The sequence below is a fragment of the Podarcis liolepis genome, assembly GCF_965112155.1.
Source record: "Podarcis liolepis genome assembly, chromosome: 6".
Lineage (NCBI taxonomy): Eukaryota > Metazoa > Chordata > Lepidosauria > Squamata > Lacertidae > Podarcis > Podarcis liolepis.
In genome coordinates this window covers 905,171-924,644 of record NC_139559.1, presented here as the reverse complement: position 1 = coordinate 924,644, position 19,474 = coordinate 905,171, and the positions used below count along the sequence as shown (strand labels likewise).

The window sequence follows — 19,474 nt, the reverse complement described above, 5'->3', positions numbered from 1 at the left end:
GACAGTGGGGAGGATTGTCCATTTTCCTTTGACTTTGCAGAGAAAACATTTGGTCAGTTTGGGAGCCAAAATGGCTTCATGGCTGTTTTCCTGTGCTGTTTCAGACATGTGGTTTATATATTTATGTACGTGTTTGCTTGGTACATTTATGAACATTTATTATATATATGACCTTATTTTTTATATTTAAATGCACATGACAACTGAAAGGGAAGGGAGAAACGAGCTCCCCTAGCTAGTAGCCACTAGGGAGCCTTATTGTCCTCTGTGAATTTGTCCACTTCTCTTTTAAGCCATCAAGTGGGCCATCAAGACCTCCTATTGGAGTTCCATGGGTTAACTAGGAGCTGTGTGAACAATCACTTTCTTTTCTCTGTCCCGAATCTTCCAATGGACAGCTTCATTGGGCGGCCACGAGTTCAAGTGCCGGGAAGAGAAAAACTATTCTCCAAGCACAATATTATTTATAGAGGCTCACTGGTGTACACAGGAGAAAGGGAGGTACCCTGTTGAAGTGTGGTGAGGCAGCATGGTGTAGTGGTTAGAGTGTCAGACTAAGACCTGGGAGACCAGGGTTTGAGCCTCCAAATATTAAAAGCCTCCATGAAGCTTTTAATATTTGATGAATCATTGTATTTAATTATTTTGCTGGAAGCCGCCCAGAGTGGCTGGGGAAACCCAGCCAGATGAACAGGGTATAAATACTAAATAATAATAATAATAATAATAATAATAATAATAATAATAGCTCATCATGGGTGACCTTGGGCCAGTCCCTCCCTTTCAGCCTAACCTATTCCACAGGGTTATTGTGCGGATTCATCGAGGAGGGGGAGACCCTCCTGGAGCTCCTTGGAGATGGCATATAAATGCAATAAATTTAGAGAAAAACGATGCAAGGTTTAGGGCACTTCGAATGACCCATTTCTTGCTGCGTAGGTTTTTGTGGCTCCCCAGCTTCCTGCCCTCCTGCCATAAGGAAGCTTCTGCTTCTATTTTCCAGGCGTCACCAGAGAGTGACTGATCTTAGGGAGAAAAAGGCAGGTAAGTCGCGGAAGGTGAGCAAACGCATCTCGAGCCCCGGGGGTCCCTCCTTCCCATCAGGAGCGCCCGCTTGGCCCCGGGCCCGTGGGTGCCAGGCGGCGCGCACGACCCTGGCACTGAATTCTTGTGGGTGCCCGGCCCCTTGGTGGGGATTTTGGAGGGTGCTGGGGGCACCCGGGGAATCGTCGCCCGCGCTTCCAGCCCTGCGGCTCCGTGCCACGGAATTCCTTTGTTGCCTGTGCGCTGCGCCCTCCCCAAATCTCAGGGCGCGTCTGTGATTTCTTCGCCCCGTCTCCAAGGGGCGCATCGGGAAAGGGAGCCCCCCGCCGGGGCGCACGCCTCTCCGGCTCCCGGGCGCGGGCGGCGGCGGGGGCGGCGCTTCCTTCCCGGCGCGCGGGGGGAGCCGAGGGAGAGGCCGGCCACGGAGAGCCGGGAGGCGGCGGCTGGAGGAGGAGGAGGAGCCGCAGCCCGAGCGGCCATCGCAGGAGGAGGAGGAGGAGGACGGAGACGCCGGCGCCCCCAGCCGCCTTTGCCTCCAGGTGAGCGGCCACCCCCTGCTCGCCAAGAGTCTGGGGGGGGACCGGACGGGGGTCCCCCAGCCTGCCCCCCCCAGCCGGGCTGAATCCGCGGCAGGGCGAGCTGCAAGCGCGCTTCCTCCGGGCATGTGCAGAGCGCGCATCCCTTTGCGCGCAATCTTCTTCGCCGCGCGCGCCCTCCGGAGTCCTCGCCCGCCGAGCCCCCGGGACCTTTTTCCCGGACGGGGCCGCGGCCCGGGCCTGCCATGGGTGGGGCTGCGCGAAAGGGGCCCCGGAGCATGTGCAGAGTGCCCCCTGCCGACTGACCCTACGCGCTTTCTGGGGCGGAGGGTTTCCAGGGCAGGGCTGCGCCCCTGCGCCTTTGGCAATACCTGCCAAAGAAAGTGGGGCGGGAGGGGTGGTTTGCGCCCCCCTCCTGCTCCCTTGTACCTGTGGGGGGGGGGGAGAGGGCAAGGCCCGCCCTGGCACCTGCCGCCCCAGAGGAAGATGGGCTGGGCTTTCATGTGTTTTATTTACTGTTTATGACATTTGTTACGTTGGCAATTATGTAAATCTTGTCAGCCGCCTTGAGCGTTGTTTTAACCATGGAAAGGCAGCATGCAGATAAAATGATGATGACGAGCTGGAAGAGCGGGCGTGCCCTGCCTCACCCGTGGGTGCCCTGGGGCTGAGGCACCTTGGCATCACGTCGAGGCCCCAGGTTGCCCCTGTGGGTGCTCAGCTTCCAGCTGCCCCCTTGGGACAAGAACCAGGAAACCTCTGGGGATGGGAGGGCGCTGAGTGCCAGCCTTGTTTTGCTGTTCCTCGCTGGGTGTGCATGGGGCGGGTATTCTCCCATGCCAGGTAGGATGCCTCAGGCTAGCTCTGGCACCCAGCTGCGGCCTCTTCTCTCCCTTCCTTCTATATCCAGTACCCTCTGCAGAGAGACCCTCTCTCTGGCTTTCAAAACAAAGGGCAGAAAAAACCCGCAACTGTGTTAGCAGCATTAAGAGAAATTAAACAGTGTAAATAAGTTTTGATGGATGCAATCATACTGAATGCTTTAGTTTTTGTAAAAACGCAGGGATTTGATATGTAAAATGAACCATGGAAAGAGAAACAAAATAAAAAAATTCCTTCCAGTAGCTCCTTAGAGACCAACTAAGTTAGTTCTTGGTATGAGCTTTTGTGTGCATGCACACTTCTTCAGATACACTTTGCATGCACACGAAAGCTCACACCAATAACAAACTTAGTTGGTCTCTAAGGAGCTACTGGAAGGATTTTTTTTATTTTGTTTCGACTACGGCAGACCAACACGGCTACCTACCTGTACATGGAAAGAGAAGAAGTCATTGATATCCTAAAAATGAGTATTTTAAATTGTCAAACAGAAACTATAATGAGATTAGAGAGAGAGAGAGAGAGAGAGAGAGAGAGAGAAGCCCCACAAACCAAAGATTCATCATCTTGTTTCATTTTGTTGCATTGCATTTATATCTCCAAGGAGCTCAAGGGGGTGTGCGTGGTCCTCCCCTGGTCCTCCCCTCTTCCCTATTTAATCCCTGCAACGACCTGGTGAGGCGGGTCAGGCTGGGAGGCAGCGACTGGCCCCCAAGGTGAGCTTCATGGCTGTATTGGGCTTTGAGCCCTGGGCTCTTCCAAGTCCTAGTCTAACACTCTAACTGGCACACTGCATTGGCTCTAATTATTATGGGCTTTCAAAACCACTTTTCAGGGCACAGTTGCCCCTCCAAAACAGTGCACAAGGCACCATGAGAAACACAATGGTCACAAAATATTAAAAATTAAGCTATTGTCCAGTTAAGACCATGTCACATCCCCTTAAAATGGAGCAGCAATTAACAGCCATTATTAATAAAGCAGCAGTTAATCCAGAGCAGACTGAAATGAAAATGGTTTGCATATTCTTGTCAAAAGCTTCCAAAACAAGGCCGGCGGGGAGGGTTGCGCAAGAGCACCATTAAGTGCAGGGCAGCTGCTGCCACACACCCACCCCAGACCCTGACCCTCACATCTGGCAGCTTTCTTTATCCTACAGGCAGGCCTCCTTGGCCGAATGCAAAAGCCCAGGCAGTCTTGTAGGGGGCACAGGGTGGGACAGGGCAAGCTGCAGCCCTCCAGATGTTGGCTGGGCTTGATGGGAGCGGGAGCCCAAAGAACATCTGCAGGGCCACAGGAGCCTCGCCCTAAAAGAGTTTAGGGCTTTAGAAGCCTAAATTGGGTCCCAAAACGAAGGAGGCAGCCCGTGTAACTGTAGAGAATTGATGTGGCGCGAGGCCCCAACAAGCACTTTCGCTGCCATATTCCCACATTGGACTAGATGACCCTTGGGGGTCCCTTCCAGCTCTGCAATTCTGAGATCTGAGGAATCTGTGATGTTGGTGTTTCCAAACTGTCTTCCAAGGCAGAGTGGGCATTGTAGTGTCCGGAGTGGGCACAAGGTAAGTCAGGATCTGCTGGTGGACCTTTGAGGGATTAACTGACTTCTAATAATATAAGCATAGCAAGTAAAAACTATATGAGGGCTATTCACTTTTCGCCCCGTGTTTCTTTCCCGTAAAATATGGATGCCAACTGGTTGCCTTGTCTTGAGAGTTTTGCATTCCAAATCCCTGATCAGGTGCAAGATTGGCAGTTCTCTGCGCAGACAATTCCAGTGCATGGTTTATGGAGAACAGTAGCTAACGGGATCCATTCCCCCAGAGACCTTTTTTGCAGCTGGCTCTGGTTGGTGGATTGTGGAGTTTCAGCAAAACCACAGAGCAGATCCCACATGCCGGAAGTCTGCCTAGCCCAGCCTGGATGCAGACAGAGCAGGTATCACAGAGTCCTGTTTTCTCCAGAAGCATCCCTGGCCACTGATTCCTGCCCTGAGAGTACCAAATCCAGGACCACCCCTAAACCATGTAACCCCCCCCCCATGCAACTCCCATGTAAGACAGGTTGCGCAACTCCATCCAGATCAGTGCACCCACATCAGTGGGTTTCCCCACCCAAATCCACCCCCAAACAGCTCCAGAAACTTCTTCTTCTGAACTTCTATCGCCTCCCTGGCTTAACGGCAGAAACAAGTGGAGCTGCTTGTCACCTGCTGACAGGTGACACCGCAGCCCAGCAAACCTCCAGATGACTCACTCAGCCGTTTCCCATAGGTCACCGGCTCCCAAAGTGGATAATACTGCCCACTGGGGGTGCCAAGAGGCGAGGGAGCCGGCACCGGAGGTGGTGATTTAAGATGCCTGCCTGCTAAGAGACTTGAAACCAGACATTGGGAACCTGCGATCCCGTCACCGAGGCCACCCACCACATTAAGAATTTACTGAACAGTCGCTACTCCATGTGGAACCTAAGACTCTTAATCTCTCTCAGACTTTGAAAAGCTGATCTCCCTGGATCAAGTTCATCAGTTTTGTTGAATCAACTGAACTAAATTTTGTCCCAAGACAAAAGCAGTTTCAGTCTTCCCTTAGCAAGCGTTTATATTCAATGTTTATTTTGTGATTTTGCGCTGTCTTTTTCTGCATAAGGGGTGTTTCTTAAGCTTTGTGGGAGCAGCTTGAGGAATCTGTTAGGGTCCCTTCCTTAGCTCCCCACCACAGGCCCATAGAGCAAGAGGACTGAGGTGGGTCCCAAAGGAAGTGCCACAGAATGGCCTGTGGGCCAAGACTTCATACAGGTCTTTGTCAGTCCAACCTGGAGAACTGTCTCTGAAGTTAGTCCACAGCTGGTGCCTTACTCCACAATTTCTCTCCTTTGTGCATCCAGGTACATCTTCACTGTGTTGGAGAGGCAGCCGTGTAGTTGGTACCTAGAAGCACATGTGGTGGGGCTGCTCAAACGTGGCTGAATTTTCGAAAGAGGTGTTTGCCAAGTTCTCTTGGATAACGAAACAAACTATTACTCCCATCTGTCCACCTGGCGCTTTGGAGCCTGAATGTGGAAACAGAACCGGAGTCGAAAAGTACTTACTTCGCATCTCTTAACAGCAGGCTGGGAAGACCTTTAATCTTAATAGTTTGGATTGCTGGTATTCAAGAGTTTGGCAAACGGCCCTTCTTGAGTATCTAAAAGGCAGAGTTTGGATCACCGTTTGTGAAATGTATGGCATGGTCTTACTTCTTACAGAGATATTGCAGCATGTGGAAGCTCAGTGCCATCAGAACAGGCACCTGTCTGGCTCATTTAGGACTATGTAGAACCTTCATACTCAATAATGATGGAATTCGCAGGCAGAGAATACTTTCATTTTTATGATTCTTTATTATTTGCAAAGGGAATCTTTGTACGAGTCCATACTTTTACTACCCCCCTTTGAAGCTGCGCTGGGTCTTTGTACTTTGTCCTTTTGGGGTGTGACGCTTTATGGGCTTAAATCTCTGTTTTCTTTTTGTTACATTTTCACTTTTCTGTGTGTGTTGAGAAGCCAATAATATATATAAGGAAGTGCTAAAGAGGGAAGCAGAGAAACTAGGCTCCACTGGGGAAACCCCTGCCCCATGGCGTAGGGGGGGGGGGAGGCCTGCTGAGAGTGACCCAACTGCCTCTTCCTCCCTGCAGGGCTCCCCCCCCCCCGGCATCTCCATGGCCTCCCGCATCCTGCACCGCCTGCGACATGCCCTGACCGGAGAGGGCGAGCGGGACGGCCTGGCAGGCTGCAGCTCGGAAGCGGAAGAGTTCCCAGAAAGCTCCGAGCTGGAGGATGACACCGAGGGCCTCTCCACGCGGCTCAGCGGGACGCTGAGCTTCACCAGCAACGATGAGGAGGAGGAGGGAGAGGAAGAGGAGGACGAAGACATTGGCGTGGCTGCGCAAGGGCAACCCCCAGAGCCAGACCTGCTGGGCGAAGACACGGAGGACACTGGTAGGGCCCTGGAGCCGGCAGCAGAGAGGGTGGCTTGTGGGCACATGGTCAGTGTGCAGGTGCATAGGAGAGCACATTGGGCAGGGGCTTGCAGTTAAGGGAACTGCCTGCACCCGAAACGGGAAGGAGCCAAGGGGCCCTCTCCAATATTATTATTATTATGCCAGCCAATGTTCAGCCCCTTCAGAAGCAACTAGCACACTGGCAGGAAGATCACTCACAGGTGCGACGCTACGGAACACTGTGTACGGTTCTGGTCGCCTCGCCCCCAAAAGGATGCTGTAAAGTTGGAAAAGGTTCAGAGAAGGGCAACCAAGAGGATCCAGGGGGTGGAGGGACTCCCCTATGAAGGGGCTTTTTAGAGAGAAGGCGAGCAAGAGGTCACATGACGGAAGCTGGTGGAAGTGATGCAGAGCAGGGAAATCGGATAGAAAAGTCTTTGCCTTCCTCTCTCAGAACACTAGTGTGATGTAGTTGGTTAAGAGCGGTAGAATAGTAATCTGGTGAACCGGGTTCGCGTCTCCGCTCCTCCACCTGCAGCTGCTGGGTGACCTTGGGCCAGTCACACTTCTCTGAAGTCTCTCAGCCCCACTCACCTCACAGAGCGTTTGTTGTGGGGGAGGAAGGGAAAGGAGAATGTTAGCAGCTTTGAGACTCCTTCTGGTAGTGATAAAGAAGGATATCAAATCCAAACTCTTCTACTTCACTAGAACTCGGGGGGGCTTTAAAAGTGGATTAGACAAATTCAGGGAGAAAGAATTGCTTCTGAATCCCAGGAGTGGAGAGTGTAGCTCTTGTGCTCAGATTCTGCCTGTGGGTTTCCTAAAACGGGCATCTGGTTGGCCACTGGGAGAAGAAGATGGCCTGATCCTGCAAGTTCTTCTTCTGTGTTTGGTCCCAGCTCTTCTCCATGCCAGAAACAGAAGTCATCAAATCTTCAGCTCGAGCTCTTGCCCACCAGGAAGCAGGGACCCCCCCCCAAGCTTGACATCTGCTTTCTTCCTTTTCTGCCTCCCCCCCCTGCTGCAGAGCACAGCCCCCCGACGGAGCGCAGGGGCAGCAACCTGCTCACCCGGCAGCTGCAGGAGCTCTGGAGGAAATCGCGGGGCAGCTTCGTGCCCCAGCGCCTCCTGTTCGAGGTCACCAGCGCCAACGTGGTCAGCGAGCGGAACTCCAAGTACGTGGTGAGTGAGATGGCGGTGGGGGGGGAAGGAAGGAAACACCCCCCCCCCCAGCCTGGGAAAGTACCTGGGATTGGAGGAGCAGCAAAAACAAGACGGGAGAAGGGCCCAACATCTAGAGGGAGGGATATTGTAGAGAGAAGCTGCCTCTCCTGGCCTTAAGCCAGCCAAATGCCCATTGGGCCCCCCCCCCCCCCGCTTCTGAGGCAGTTCCAACTCTACAACCTGGAGAAAAAAGGGGGCGGTCAGACTTTGCCTGCCCCACCCTCCTCTGCCTTCTCGGTGGTGGCACCTGCCCTGTGGAATGCTCTCCCATCAGATGTCAAGGAAATAAACAACTACAGTGGTACCTCTGGATGCGAACATAAGACGTGTGGGTCACATTTCGCCGCTTCTGCGCTTGACGTCATTTTGAGCATCTGCGCATGCGTGAGCAGCGAAACCTGGAAGTAACATGCTCTGTTACTTCTGGGTCGCCGTGGAGCGCAACCCAAAAATATTTAAGCTGAAGTGTATTCATCCCGAGGTATGACTGTATTTGACTTTTAGAAGACATCTGAAGGCAGCATTGTTTAGGGAAGTTTTTAATGTTTGATGTGTTTTTAATATTCTCTTGGGAGCCGCCCAGAGTGGCTGGGGAAAACCAGCCAGATGGGCGGGGTATACTGTAATTATTATTATTGTTGTTGTTGTTGTTGTTGTTGTTGTTGTTGTTGTTGTTGTTGTTGTTATTGTAAGGAAGACTGGAGTTGCCTCTTCTCGCACCCGCCATGCCTTATTGGGAGGGGGGCAATGTCTTGTAGGGTGCCTGGCCCTGACTATTTTCTCTTTTTCCTTGTGCTGCTACGGTTTGGGCAGAAGAGCCTCAGGTAACTTCCCCATGGCTGCCGCCGCTTCCCCTGCCTGGCTTTCCCAGCCCTTTCCTTGCTGCTTGGGGATCTGTCTGCAGAAGGGGGGAGGGAGGCTCATGCAGCGGGAAGCCAGGGAGAGGGGCATGCCTCCCTGTTTGTCTTGCTGCGGGGTGGGGAGGGGGTTACTGGATTCTGTCCCTTTCTGGGCAGCCCCTCTCACCGCTGCCCCCTCCCTGTCCCACCCCACAGCTCTACACCATCTACTTGATCCGCGCGGGGCAGTTCGACAAAGCGCCCGCCTGCATCTCCCGCCGCTACTCTGACTTCGAGCGGCTGAACCGGCACCTGCGCCGGCGCTTCTGCGGCGACATGGCGGGCGTCTCCTTCCCCCGGAAGCGGCTGCGGCGCAACTTTACGGCCGAGACCATCGCCAAGCGCAGCCGCGCCTTCGAGCAGTTCCTGTCCCACCTGCACTCGCTGCCAGAGATCCGGCGCTCAGCTGACTACCTGGAGTTCTTCTTCCTGCGCGACCTGCAGGCGGCGCAGAGCCTGACGTGCTCCGGGAGGTACCCAGAGGCCCTGGCCACCTGGGCCAACGCCCACCAGCTGCAGGAGAGGCTGGGCGCCTGCCGCTCGGGCCACTTCCTGCTGACGCTGGCCGGCCTGGCCGTCTGCCACCAGGAGCTGGGCCAGGCCGGGGAGGCGCACGCGGCCTGCGAACGGGCCCTGTGTCTCCTGGAGGCGCAGGACAGTCACCCACTGCTGGCCCCCTTCCTGCAGGCCCACATCCGCCTCTCCTGGGTGCTGGGCAGGGACAAGCGCCAGGCAGAGGCCCGGCTGCAGCGACTGCAGGAGGCCGGCGCGGCAGAGATGCACCCACCCACCCTGAAGGAACTGCTCATCAAACAGCCCCTGCCCTGAGGAGGCCGGCTGGCTTCACTTTGGATCCTGGGAGGGGAGCAGCCCAGGCAGAAACCGGACTGTTGTTTCAGGGCACAGTGAACTCGTCCCTCCCGAGGACCACCGTGCCCCCGCGAGGAACAGCCGCCGGGGCTGTTTATTTGGGGCTCCGTAGAGGAATTAGATGCCTCCCTGGCTTCTGAAAGGGACTTCTTTGTAATACTTGAATGCCTCTAGGAGGAAAGGGATAGCAGCATCCGCCTGCCGTGTTTGTCTGACACTAATAGCTGTTGCGGTAGGCAGAGGGGCACAGCTCCTCCCCCAAGTGGAAGCATGGGGGTCTCCAGAGGTGGGTGGTGCTGTTGCTGCTAGTTGGGGTTCCAGCCTACTGCGGAGAGGGGAGCTGAGGTTCCAGCCCCAGGCTGAAAAAGGGAAGCTTTTAGAGTGGTTCCCAGGGAAGAGGGGCTGCCTGCTTCTGCCTCTTGCAATGGGGCAGGGCGTCAAAGGGAAATCGGGTGGAAACCAGGTCCCTCCCTCCCTCCCTTGCAGCCTCAGGAGACCAGAGCCTTGGAGGGAGGGGCTGCTGCCCCTTTATTAGCGACAGGGAAAGCCAAGGGCCAGTCTTCTAACTCCCTTCACCCAATAAAAAGGATGCTTGTCAGTGCTTCTGTTTGTGGGTCTCTGTGCAAAAGCCGCCCAGACCAGCTGGCTTCCATCTGCTGCCGTTCCAGCATGAGGCCTGCAGGGCCTGCCCAAGTCCATGAGCAGGACCGCTCTCTTCCTCGCTACAGCTTGCTGCCGGAGGGCTGCTCCTTCACGCGGATGACGCCTTCCTGGGCGCAGCTGGCAGCCAAGACGCCGTCCCTGCGCCACAGGCGCCCGTGCACCAGGCCCCGGGACCCCCCTGCGTGTCAGAGAGAGGAGGAGGAGGGCGGTGGCTGAGGACTGTCTGCTGTGACGCAGAACAGCCCTCAGGCGTCTCTTCCCCGCACAGCCCCCCCCCCCCCCGCTCCCTGCCTGGCACCTACCTGCCCAGGGGCTCTCGCACTCGTACAGCATCCAGTGGTCGGCTCTGAAGGGGGCGTGGAACCACATGGAGTGGTCCAGGGAGACCATGAAGCTGACCCTGTAGTGCTGGTGGGGGAAGAGGGCCGTCCGCAGGAAAGCGTAGTCCGAGATGTAGGCGGCCACACAGCAATGCAGCTTCATGTCACATTCGCCTGCAAAACAGACATCGCTGGCTGGAGGAGAGAGCAAGGCGCAGGGGGTGGGTAGCAGAGAGCCTGCTGAGGGGGTCATAGGGGTGCCGGGTGCCCCTGTACGAGCTGGAGAGGAGGCGGCGCAGCACTGGGCAAACTTGAAAGACCCAAATGATCTCCCAAAGCAAGTTCCTAGGCCTCAGCGTTGTGCAGCAATCTCTCCAGAGACAAAGCTCTAGAGTTCCAGGGCAGGAGCCTGTGTGTTCCACACATCCCTCCTCACCCCATAATTCTCCTCCCTTACCCCCAAATGTGTGTTTGGGTTTTTTGTTCTGTAAAAGAAATAAATTGAATACTGATTCAAGCGAAAGGATGCAGATTCACACTGATACTTGATTTAGAGGACTTTTCTGGGCCTCAGACCAATCCCTGGGATGCTAACGGGGGTGGGGCAGGTACCAAAGAGCTTACCTATGTGGCCCCTGGCTCTCACCCACAAGAGCTGCTTGGGCTCCTGCGGTCTCCGGTGGAAGAAGTCTGGGGGGTTCACTGGCTTAATCTCGATGGGAACTTCTTGGGCCAGCATCTTGCAGAGCCCTTGCCTGTATCTGTCCAGAAGGTTTGGGTCCCTTTGAAAAAAGAGCAGACACGAGCAGTGAGCTGGCTGGGGGCAGAAGGGGGGCGCCATTGCAGGCGAGCAGGGAGCCTTTGCCCACAGGTCCCAGGCAGCCTGGACAATGTCCAGGGATGGAGCTGCAGCCCCAACACCACTGGGAGGGTCTGGAGGAAAATGTTGGGCCTCATTCTCACTTGCTCAGCCAGGCTTACCAACCAAGACTGGTAGAAGCAGGGCTTTTTCCCCCCCGAACTCACTGGAGCCTTCTTACAAGAGAACAAGGGAGGTGTTCACGGTGAACTCTGGCACCAGAAAAATGGCACTGGGTAGAAGCTGTCGTGGGCTAGAGGCAGAGCCCTCTCCCCTCCTGCAGTTTCCATCCTGGCTAGTCGCCATTGAGAGCCCTCACTTCCTGATCCCCTTTCAAGGCCACCCAAGTTGGTGGCCACCACTCCCTCTTGTGGGAAGGGGTTCCACAGACTAGCCTGGCCAACCCAAGTTTGCTGGAGCTGCACAGAGCCAGAGGAGAGTTCCGAACTGCGAGCAAACGCAGAGCTGAGCTCAGTGCAGCTGCTCCAGGAAAGCCCATTGCCCTCCTGGAGGACACACTTTCCCCACATCACAGCTGGCTCCCTGGGCCTGGCAGGAGCCAAGGGCAAGGCTGGTAACTTCTGCCTCAGGAAGCTTCTCTCTGTATATGGCCAAGCGGACGGTCTTCTGGAAGAGAGGTGGGGCCCCCGCGCCACTCACTGCAGGTACTTCTGGATGAGCTCTTCCTGGGTCAGCAGTTCCTCTGGAAGGGGCACGTCCGGCATGTGGAACTGGTGCTTGACGGGGCTGGGCTGGTCCTGCTGGAAGGAGGCCTGGCAAATGAGGATGGGCTTCCCATGCTGGATGGCCTTGACCGACCGCACCGAGAAGCTCTTCCCTGTGCGAGGGCGCTCCACCTGGTACAGAACCGGCACCGTGGGGTCCCCTGGAAGCAGGAAGGGCCTTTGGTCAGCTCACCTGCCGCCCCAGAAAGGGAGAGCGATGGGAGCATTATGGCTGCTATACGAGCAAGCACTCGCTCTCTTGGGTTCTTCTCTATCTCCTTTTTCCCCCCATGCCAGAGATCAAGAGCAGCGCTCAGGCAGCTTCTGGGCTGTGCCCCGGAATAACAGCATGACAGTCAAACGGGGGTGGGCACGGCTGGGCTGGTGGGAGCAGCAGCAGCTTCTGAAGTGGGCAGGGACAAGGTGCAGAATTTCCTCCCTCTGTTGTTTTCAGTCCCAGTCAGACCAAAAGTGGTGATGAACTGGGTCTGATGCCACCACCCTTACAGCTGCTGTTTCAGCTTCCTGGGACACTCTGGCTGCTAAGATGTGGCCTGTCTGGGCCTGGAAGGAGAAGCAGGAGCGCCCCCCAGTGGCCAACAACACACAAACCATCATCCACTAAAAGCAGCAGGCTTAAGGCAAAAAAAGTAGGTAGTACTTAGATGCTGCACTGAGGAATTGATGAGAATCACAGCTACAATGAGTGATTGTATTTACTGGTTTTGGGGGGATACTGAAAGGAGAGAGAGAAATAAGGACCTAAGACGAGCCTGCTGGATCATGCCAGTGGCCCATCTACTCCAGCAGTGGAATCTGTGTGACCGGAAACAGCCTCCCTTGGGTGATTAGATGTGGAGGCCCAGTAGCCACAAATGGCCATCTCCGTCCATCACAACCTTGCCTGTGAGCTTCCTTTGGATCTTTACCTGGCCACTGGCAACACTTTGGGTGTGGTTGTGTGAGTCATCACCTTCTACTGCCAGTTCTGCAGCTTACCAGGGTCTGCTTATAAGACGCTGCTCAAGAACTCCACCCTTCCCACCCCCTCCTTTCCCAGAACCTGTTATTACCTGCTCTCACAAAGTAGCAATGCAACGAATGGACTTGTACATCCTCACTCACAGCCTTTGCAGCTGCCACCAAGGCCTGGCCCACTATCTGCCCACCGAAGAGTCGCTGTGTGACTGGCACCCAGTAGTGCCTCCCACTAGGAGAAAGGCAACAAAGTGAGGTTATTCCCCAAAAGATGGCACCTTTCTGTCTTCCCTGATTCCTGTTTTTTGTTTCATTTAGCCTACTATAGGGTGGCCTGTGGGGATAGGGTGGATAGTGTGGAGTCAAGTCAGACCCGCATAGTTCTTGTTCTCTGCATTGCAAATCAGAACCTTGCAGCCCACTCTCACAACTATCTGGGGTCAGGGCCCAGGACATTTGAATTTCTCCCAAAAGCAATTCCCAGCACGAAGCTTGGCTTGTTTTCAGAAAAGACAGGGAAGCAAGAGAGCCCATTTTGTTTCTCGTGTTATTCCAGACCAAGGGCCTGTCTTTCAAAGGGCAGAGCCACCCACTCAAGTTGTCACCCGTCAAAGAGGCATACTTGGGCTTTGACACTTTGTGTGAGGTGGCCATTTTTGTTTCATTTGTTTGCAAGACAGATATGAATCCATCAGCAAGACTTTGATTACACTGTTGCCTTTGTTGCCTATGCTGTGGAAATAAAAGTACAGCCTAGCTGCTGGATCAAGTAAAAGAAGTCCCATCTAGCTCACTGTCCCGTTCTCACAGAGAGACCCACAGACAGAAGCACTGATAAGCAGCTGTCTTATGATCCTCATTGCAGACAAAAATTTAAAGGGAGGCTTTTTTTTTTAATCAAACAACCAAAAACATAAGAGCTTCAGTGCCATTTGGTGCTGCAAGATGGGAAGAAACCTTCCAGAAACGTGGAAAAGAGAAAATTGAGATCTCAATACAATAGCCAGCTTCAACTATCTGAAGGGCCGTCCCATGGAAGATGGAGCAAACTTGTTTTCTGCAGGGGAGCAACCAATTGATTCAAATTGCATGAAAGGAGATTCTGAATAAACCTCAGGAAAAACTTTCTGACAGTAAGAACTGCTTGGCAGCGGCAGGATCTCCCTTGGGAAGGTGGTGGACTCTCCTTCCTTGGAGAGCTCTGTTTAGGGAAGTTGTTTATGTTTAATGCTGTATTGTGTTTTTAATATTCGGTTGGGAGCCGCCCAGCATGGCTGGGGAAAACCAGCCTGATGGGCAGGGTATAAATAATAATTATTATTCTTATAGGTTTTGAAACAGACGTTGGATGGCCCCCTGCCAGGGATGCTTCAGGCTGAGATTCCTGCATCACAGGGGGTGGGGCCTTGGTCCAGTAGACCTGAAGGAGCGTCTCCACCCTCATCGTTTTGTCCGGACACTGAGGTCTAGCGCCAAGGGCCTTCTGGCGGTTTCCTCATTGTGAGAAGCCAAGTTACAGGGAACCAGACAGAGGGCCTTCTTGGTGGTAGCACCCGCCCTGTGGAACGCCCTTCCAGCAGATGTCAAAGAGATAAACAACTACCTGACTTTTAGAAGACATCTGAAGGCTGCCCTGTTTAGGGAAGCTTTTAATGAGTGATGTTTTAATGTCTTTTTAATCTCCTGCTGGAAACCGCCCAGAGTGGCTGGGGTATAAATAAATTATTATTATTATTATTATTATTATTATTATTATTATTATTATTAATGACCCTGGGGGTCCCTTCCACCCCTACAATTCCGAGATTCTAGGTCCATATCCCCCAAGGCCCGGCCTGCGCGACTCCCTCCCCGCTTCCCGGCCGCCCTCCTCCGCCCCCGCTGACCGAAAGAGGTCCAAGTCCAGCTGCTCCAGGCTGAGGACGCTGGTGACCAGGACGCTGCGCAGGTCGCCCCCCTGAGGGGCCTCCTCCCCGCCCGCCTCGCCCTTCGCCTTCCGCTCGGGAGCCTCAGGCCGGCCGGTGTCCGCAGGCGACGCCATCTTGAACCGTCACCTGACAGGAGGCCGCCGGAAGTCCGCGCGGCCGAACCCGGAAGCGCTCTCTCCCTCGCTCTCTCCCATTGGCTGCGGGGGGTGGTGGCAGGCGGTCGCCCCGCCCACTCGCTTCCTGACGCGGCGTCCGGAAAGCGGAAGCTCCCTCTCCGGAGGCGGGTCCTGCCTCGCGATTGGCCAATCCGCTCGCCGGTCCCTGGTCTCGTGGCCTTCCCGTTGGCCGAGCGGCTGGCCATCCTGCGGCGCGCCCCCTGATTGGTGGGTCTCGGGCGAGGGGCGGGCTCCGTCCCCGGTGGGATGCCGGCGGGCCGAGCGGGTCTCCTTCGGCAGGGCGGCCGGGGAGGGAAGGAGCCGGAGGGGGAGAGAGAGCGGGGCGGAGCGGGGGGAGCCGAGGGAGAGGGGCTCTGGCGCGGGAAGGGTTAACGGGCCGCACGCTCACGGCAGAGGGAGGCCAGGCAGGAAGGGGTTAAGCCCCCCCCCAAAAAAAACCATTATTTCCCCTCTCCCCACACGAAAAAGAGAAATCCTTATTCCCTTTGGGTGGGACTGGGTGGGTTTTGTGAGTTTCCAGGCAGGAAGGGGTTAAGCCCCACCCCAAAAAAACCATTATTTCCCCTCTCCCCACACGAAAAAGAGAGAAATCCTTATTCCCTTTGGGTGGGTTTGGGGAGTTTCCAGGCAGGAAGGGGTTAAGCCCCACCCCAAAAAAACCATTATTTCCCCTCTCCCCACACGAAAAAGAGAAATCCTTATTCCCTTTGGGTGGGACTGGGTGGGTTTGGGGAGTTTCCAGGCAGGAAGGGGTTAAGCCCCACCCCAAAAAAACCATTATTTCCCCTCTCCCCACACGAAAAAGAGAGAAATCCTTATTCCCTTTGGGTGGGTTTGGGGAGTTTCCAGGCAGGAAGGGGTTAACCCCTCCTCATTCGAAACCATTGTTCCCTTTGGGTGGGTTGGGAAGGGGGCCTGGGGGGGCAGCATAGGGGTCTGGGGGGGCTCCCTTCTCCCCAACCCCCCCCCACACCCCAGTTATCCTGAGGGCAGGGATGCTCCTCCGTTCCCCTGGGTAGCATCCTGACCCTTTGCCCGGGGCAGCCATGGAGCTGGGCTCCTGCTTCAAGAACTACGAGGACTTCCGGGAGTGCTTCAGCACCTACAAGAAGGAGAACCGGCTCCAGTACGGCTTGAGGAGCTGCGTCTCCATCCGCTTCCACAACCGCAAGAACGGGACCAACATCCGCGAGGACGTCACGTAAGGAGGCCTGCGCTTCAGCCCCTCGGGCGGGGAGGGGAGGGGGGCCGTTTTCAGAATTCCCGCATCTAAGATACCTTCTGGTAGGACTTCTGCTGCGGTTACAAGGGGTTGGTCTGATGGTCAGGCAGGTTTATTCTACCGCTAATCACCTACAATAATCCTAGAATGATAATCTCAGGGAACTGTGGCATTATCTCACTGATTCTCCTGAATAATCCCATTAGTTGGGCTGCCGGGGCAATGACCCTCTTGACGTCCCCCTTCCTCTTCCATTCACCAGGTTTATGCAGGTGAAGTTTGGCTGCTCCCGGTCGAGAGACTCCGGCAAGAAGAGGAGGCAGCAGGCCAGCTTGTGTCCGGCGTATTTCGTCCTGCAATACAACGAGGAAATCGACCGACTGGTGATCAGTGAGCTGAATGGCAACCACGTCCACACAGAGCCCAAGGCTTCCTTGGTCAGCTCCAATGCCCCACCTGGGACCAGGATGGCAACAAAGCTGCCTGGCCTCCCCAAAGCTCATGGCAGCCCCCCAGCTAAGCTGCGCAGGGAGGAGCCAGCGGAGGTAGAAGCCTGTGAAAGGGACAGCGACGTGAGCGTGGAGGTCGAAGTGGACTCTGACGAGCCTCCGCTGCTCCCACCTTCCCCTCGCAAGGAAGCCGAGGTTCCTCTTCAGGCGGGGGAAGATGGCTCCTCCAGCTCTGCTTTCCTCCAAGTCGCCGAAGTGATGAAAAACTTTCTGCGGGTGGACATGGGCTCCTTGGCCTCCATCAGCGTTGGCAGCGACCAGGACCTGGAGAGGCTGAACTTCCAGACCAGCAAGATGAGGAGCCTCTTCGTCAAGTTCCCCGAGAGCCTTCTGCTACACCGGGTCCAGAGCAAGAAGGGCCACATCCTGTATGCTTTTCTCGTGGAGAGCAAGGAGAGGGTGGGGAAGTTGGTCCACCTTGCCATCTTGAAGGAGGACACGCAGGAGAACACGCGGAAGATGTTCTCCGTGTTCAAGGAGTTCAACCCCGAATGGCAGAAGGTCAAGGTGGTCTTCATGGACATGTCCTTCCTCCACCGGGCCAGTTTGCAGGAGCTCTTCCCTTCGGCACAGGTCCTCCTCTCCGTCTACCACACTGTGCGGCTCCTGGAGAAGAAGCTGAAGGAGTCCCACGCGTCTTTCTCCTTCAAGTACAACTTCAAGCTGGCCCTGAAGGACGCCGTCTTCTCCACCTCCACCTCGAACCTGGACGCGTTGTCCCAGCAGGTGAGGCACGTGGTGGACCAGGACTTGTACAAGTACCTGCGGACTAACTGGTTCTCCTGCGAGATGCTCTGGTACATGCACGCCAAAAAGGGCCTCCATTCCTGCAGCACCTACATCGACAGCTTGGACCTCGTCGCTCAAAAGCTGTCCCAGCTTTTCGGCAACCAGCCGTCGCTGGAGACCAGCATCCTTCGCTTCGTGGAGTACGCCGACAGCTTCAACACCAAAGGCCTGGAGAACCTGACCCAGGGCCTGGCGGAGGACAGCCGCAGCGGCCTCATGCAGGAGCTGAAAGTCCTGGCCCGGCCCACCGTGAGACGCAGCTCCAGTACCGCCTCGCAGCAGCAGCAGCCATTGCCCAGGAACGCAGCAGAGGAGCCTCCGAAGCAGTTCACCAAGTACAGCCCAGCCAAGCCTCTTGCCACCATGCTGTCGGCCCTGCGGGACAGCTGCACGGACGTTGCCTACCAGCTGTGTCTGAACGAGTGGGACGTGGTGCAGAAGTCGATCCAGCTCCTGAGCTGCGGCAGGTTCAAGACCACGGTGCAGCTGCTGGAGGACACCCACCAGGTCAGCCGGGACGGCAAGAGCTGCAGCTGCTACTTCCACTGCCGCTATCAGCTGCCCTGCCGACACATCATGTCCATGCTGCTAGCCAACCGGGAGGTGGTGGGAGAAGCCATGGTGGGCAAGCGCTGGCAGAAGGAATACCAGCACCTTTCCGTCTTGGGGGAGAACCTTCTCGAGTTTACAGAGCCCTCCGCAGGCCCGCTGGGGGCAGTGGGGGCGGCCTCAGGGGAGCGGGGGGAGAAGATCCAGTCTCTCAGCAAGGAACTTGGGAACCTCTTGCTGCAGAGCGAGGGGGAGGAGCTGGAGGAGCGCACCTCCACCCTCAAGATGATTGTCAACATCTGGACTAAGTGTTGCGAGCTGCAGGGTGGGGAGGGGCCAGAGAAGAAGCCCCTCAACGTCCGGAACGTAGGAGACCTCCCCTTTCTCTGGGTGAAAAAGGAAGAGATGGAAGAAGTTGAGGTGACTTCAGGAATGCCCGGCCCAGCCGTTGAAGACGTCCAGACTTCCCTGGCTTGAAATCCACACCAGTGTGGTGTCGCAAGCAACTGGAGGCGACCTTGACTGTGTTCCAGGCCCACTGTGGTGTTTCCCAGCTAAAGAAACTCAGGGTTGCTGTTCAGTTTTGCAGCAAGAAAGCAGACTTTTTTCTGGTCCTCCTTTGGTGGCTGCTCTTTATGACTTGGTGTGCAGGTGGCGGGCACAACCGTTCCTCCTGACCTGTATGCTACAAAGGTCCCCGTTGACTAACTCTGACGCACACACGCATTCTCCAGGTTTTGCAGCCCATGGCTGCAGGCTTGACAATCAGGGAAGGCCTCCTTCCCGTGGGGGGGGGGGGGCCTTCTCCAGGGCATCTTCCTTGCCAAACCTTCGTCCGTCGCTCTTGACTCACACGTCTTGTTTCCTCGTTGCCGCCTCCCTTGTTTTTTCTTCTTCTTTAACACAGGTCATTTTATAGGGTCGCAGAGCTGGAAGGAACCCTGAGGGCCATCACCTCCTACCTCCTGCTATGCAGGAATCTCAGCTCCAGGGCAGATGGCCGTCCAGCCTCTGAGGAAGGAGAGCCCCCCTTCCAGGGGTGGTCGTGTTTGGCTGCTTCAACGTGACTCTCTGGGCCTGATGCATGCAAAGAATTGCTGTCTTGGTTCTAGCTGTATTTTTACTGTAATGCTTCTGGGGTGGAGGCTGGGCCCCCCCGCCTGGCTTCAGCGGCAGGGAAAGGCGATGCCGAGTTGTTGCTTTCTTTCTTTGTCCTGAAGCCTCTCCCAGCAGGGACTAGTTTTGCTGCTATGTACTTAGACCAAATTTATTGCTGGAAATAAAAGTCTGACCGTCCTCCTCTGGTACCTGAACGTA

The 19,474-nt window shown here is 55.5% G+C and overlaps 3 protein-coding genes across 5 annotated transcripts; 2 read left to right on the top strand and 1 right to left on the bottom strand.

Moving 5' to 3' along the window:
- Positions 1–1,498: 1,498 nt before the first annotated feature.
- Positions 1,499–10,945, top strand: SNX21 (sorting nexin family member 21). 2 transcript variants are annotated; one of them, XM_083508660.1, is made up of 4 exons: positions 1,499–1,583; positions 6,141–6,444; positions 7,474–7,628; positions 8,726–10,945. In XM_083508660.1, exons 2-4 carry the CDS (start codon positions 6,165–6,167, stop codon positions 9,395–9,397), a joined length of 1,107 nt encoding a protein of 368 aa, XP_083364786.1. In that variant the 5' UTR covers positions 1,499–1,583; positions 6,141–6,164; the 3' UTR covers positions 9,398–10,945. The 2 variants fall into 2 exon arrangements, with proteins under 2 accessions (XP_083364786.1, XP_083364785.1); XM_083508659.1 differs by lacking the exon at positions 1,499–1,583 and adding an exon at positions 3,058–3,178 and having other exon boundaries at positions 8,726–10,037.
- Positions 9,943–15,049, bottom strand: ACOT8 (acyl-CoA thioesterase 8). Its single transcript, XM_083508661.1, has 6 exons — positions 14,871–15,049; positions 13,080–13,216; positions 11,942–12,167; positions 11,047–11,204; positions 10,405–10,596; positions 9,943–10,280 (listed from the first exon to the last, which is right to left on the bottom strand). Exons 1-6 carry the CDS (start codon positions 15,023–15,025, stop codon positions 10,162–10,164), a joined length of 987 nt encoding a protein of 328 aa, XP_083364787.1. The 5' UTR covers positions 15,026–15,049; the 3' UTR covers positions 9,943–10,161.
- Positions 15,050–15,758: 709 nt separating this feature from the next.
- Positions 15,759–19,474, top strand: ZSWIM3 (zinc finger SWIM-type containing 3). Of its 2 annotated transcripts, none has more exons than XM_083508640.1 (2): positions 15,759–16,289; positions 16,573–19,474. In XM_083508640.1, exons 1-2 carry the CDS (start codon positions 16,135–16,137, stop codon positions 18,632–18,634), a joined length of 2,217 nt encoding a protein of 738 aa, XP_083364766.1. In that variant the 5' UTR covers positions 15,759–16,134; the 3' UTR covers positions 18,635–19,474. The 2 variants fall into 2 exon arrangements, with proteins under 2 accessions (XP_083364766.1, XP_083364767.1); XM_083508641.1 differs by having other exon boundaries at positions 16,269–16,372.

Coding starts and splice junctions, on each gene's coding strand:
- SNX21 (XM_083508660.1), top strand. CDS start 6,165: ATGGCCTCCCGCATCCTGCACCGCCTGCGACATGCCCTGACCGGAGAG. Junction 6,445..7,473: donor CGAAGACACGGAGGACACTG/GTAGGGCCCTGG, acceptor CCCCTGCTGCAG/AGCACAGCCCCCCGACGGAG. Junction 7,629..8,725: donor AGCGGAACTCCAAGTACGTG/GTGAGTGAGATG, acceptor CCCACCCCACAG/CTCTACACCATCTACTTGAT.
- ACOT8 (XM_083508661.1), bottom strand. CDS start 15,025: ATGGCGTCGCCTGCGGACACCGGCCGGCCTGAGGCTCCCGAGCGGAAG. Junction 10,597..11,046: donor GAGAGCCAGGGGCCACATAG/GTAAGCTCTTTG, acceptor TCTGTTTTGCAG/GCGAATGTGACATGAAGCTG. Junction 10,281..10,404: donor GTGCGAGAGCCCCTGGGCAG/GTAGGTGCCAGG, acceptor TCTGACACGCAG/GGGGGTCCCGGGGCCTGGTG.
- ZSWIM3 (XM_083508640.1), top strand. CDS start 16,135: ATGGAGCTGGGCTCCTGCTTCAAGAACTACGAGGACTTCCGGGAGTGC. Junction 16,290..16,572: donor AACATCCGCGAGGACGTCAC/GTAAGGAGGCCT, acceptor TCCATTCACCAG/GTTTATGCAGGTGAAGTTTG.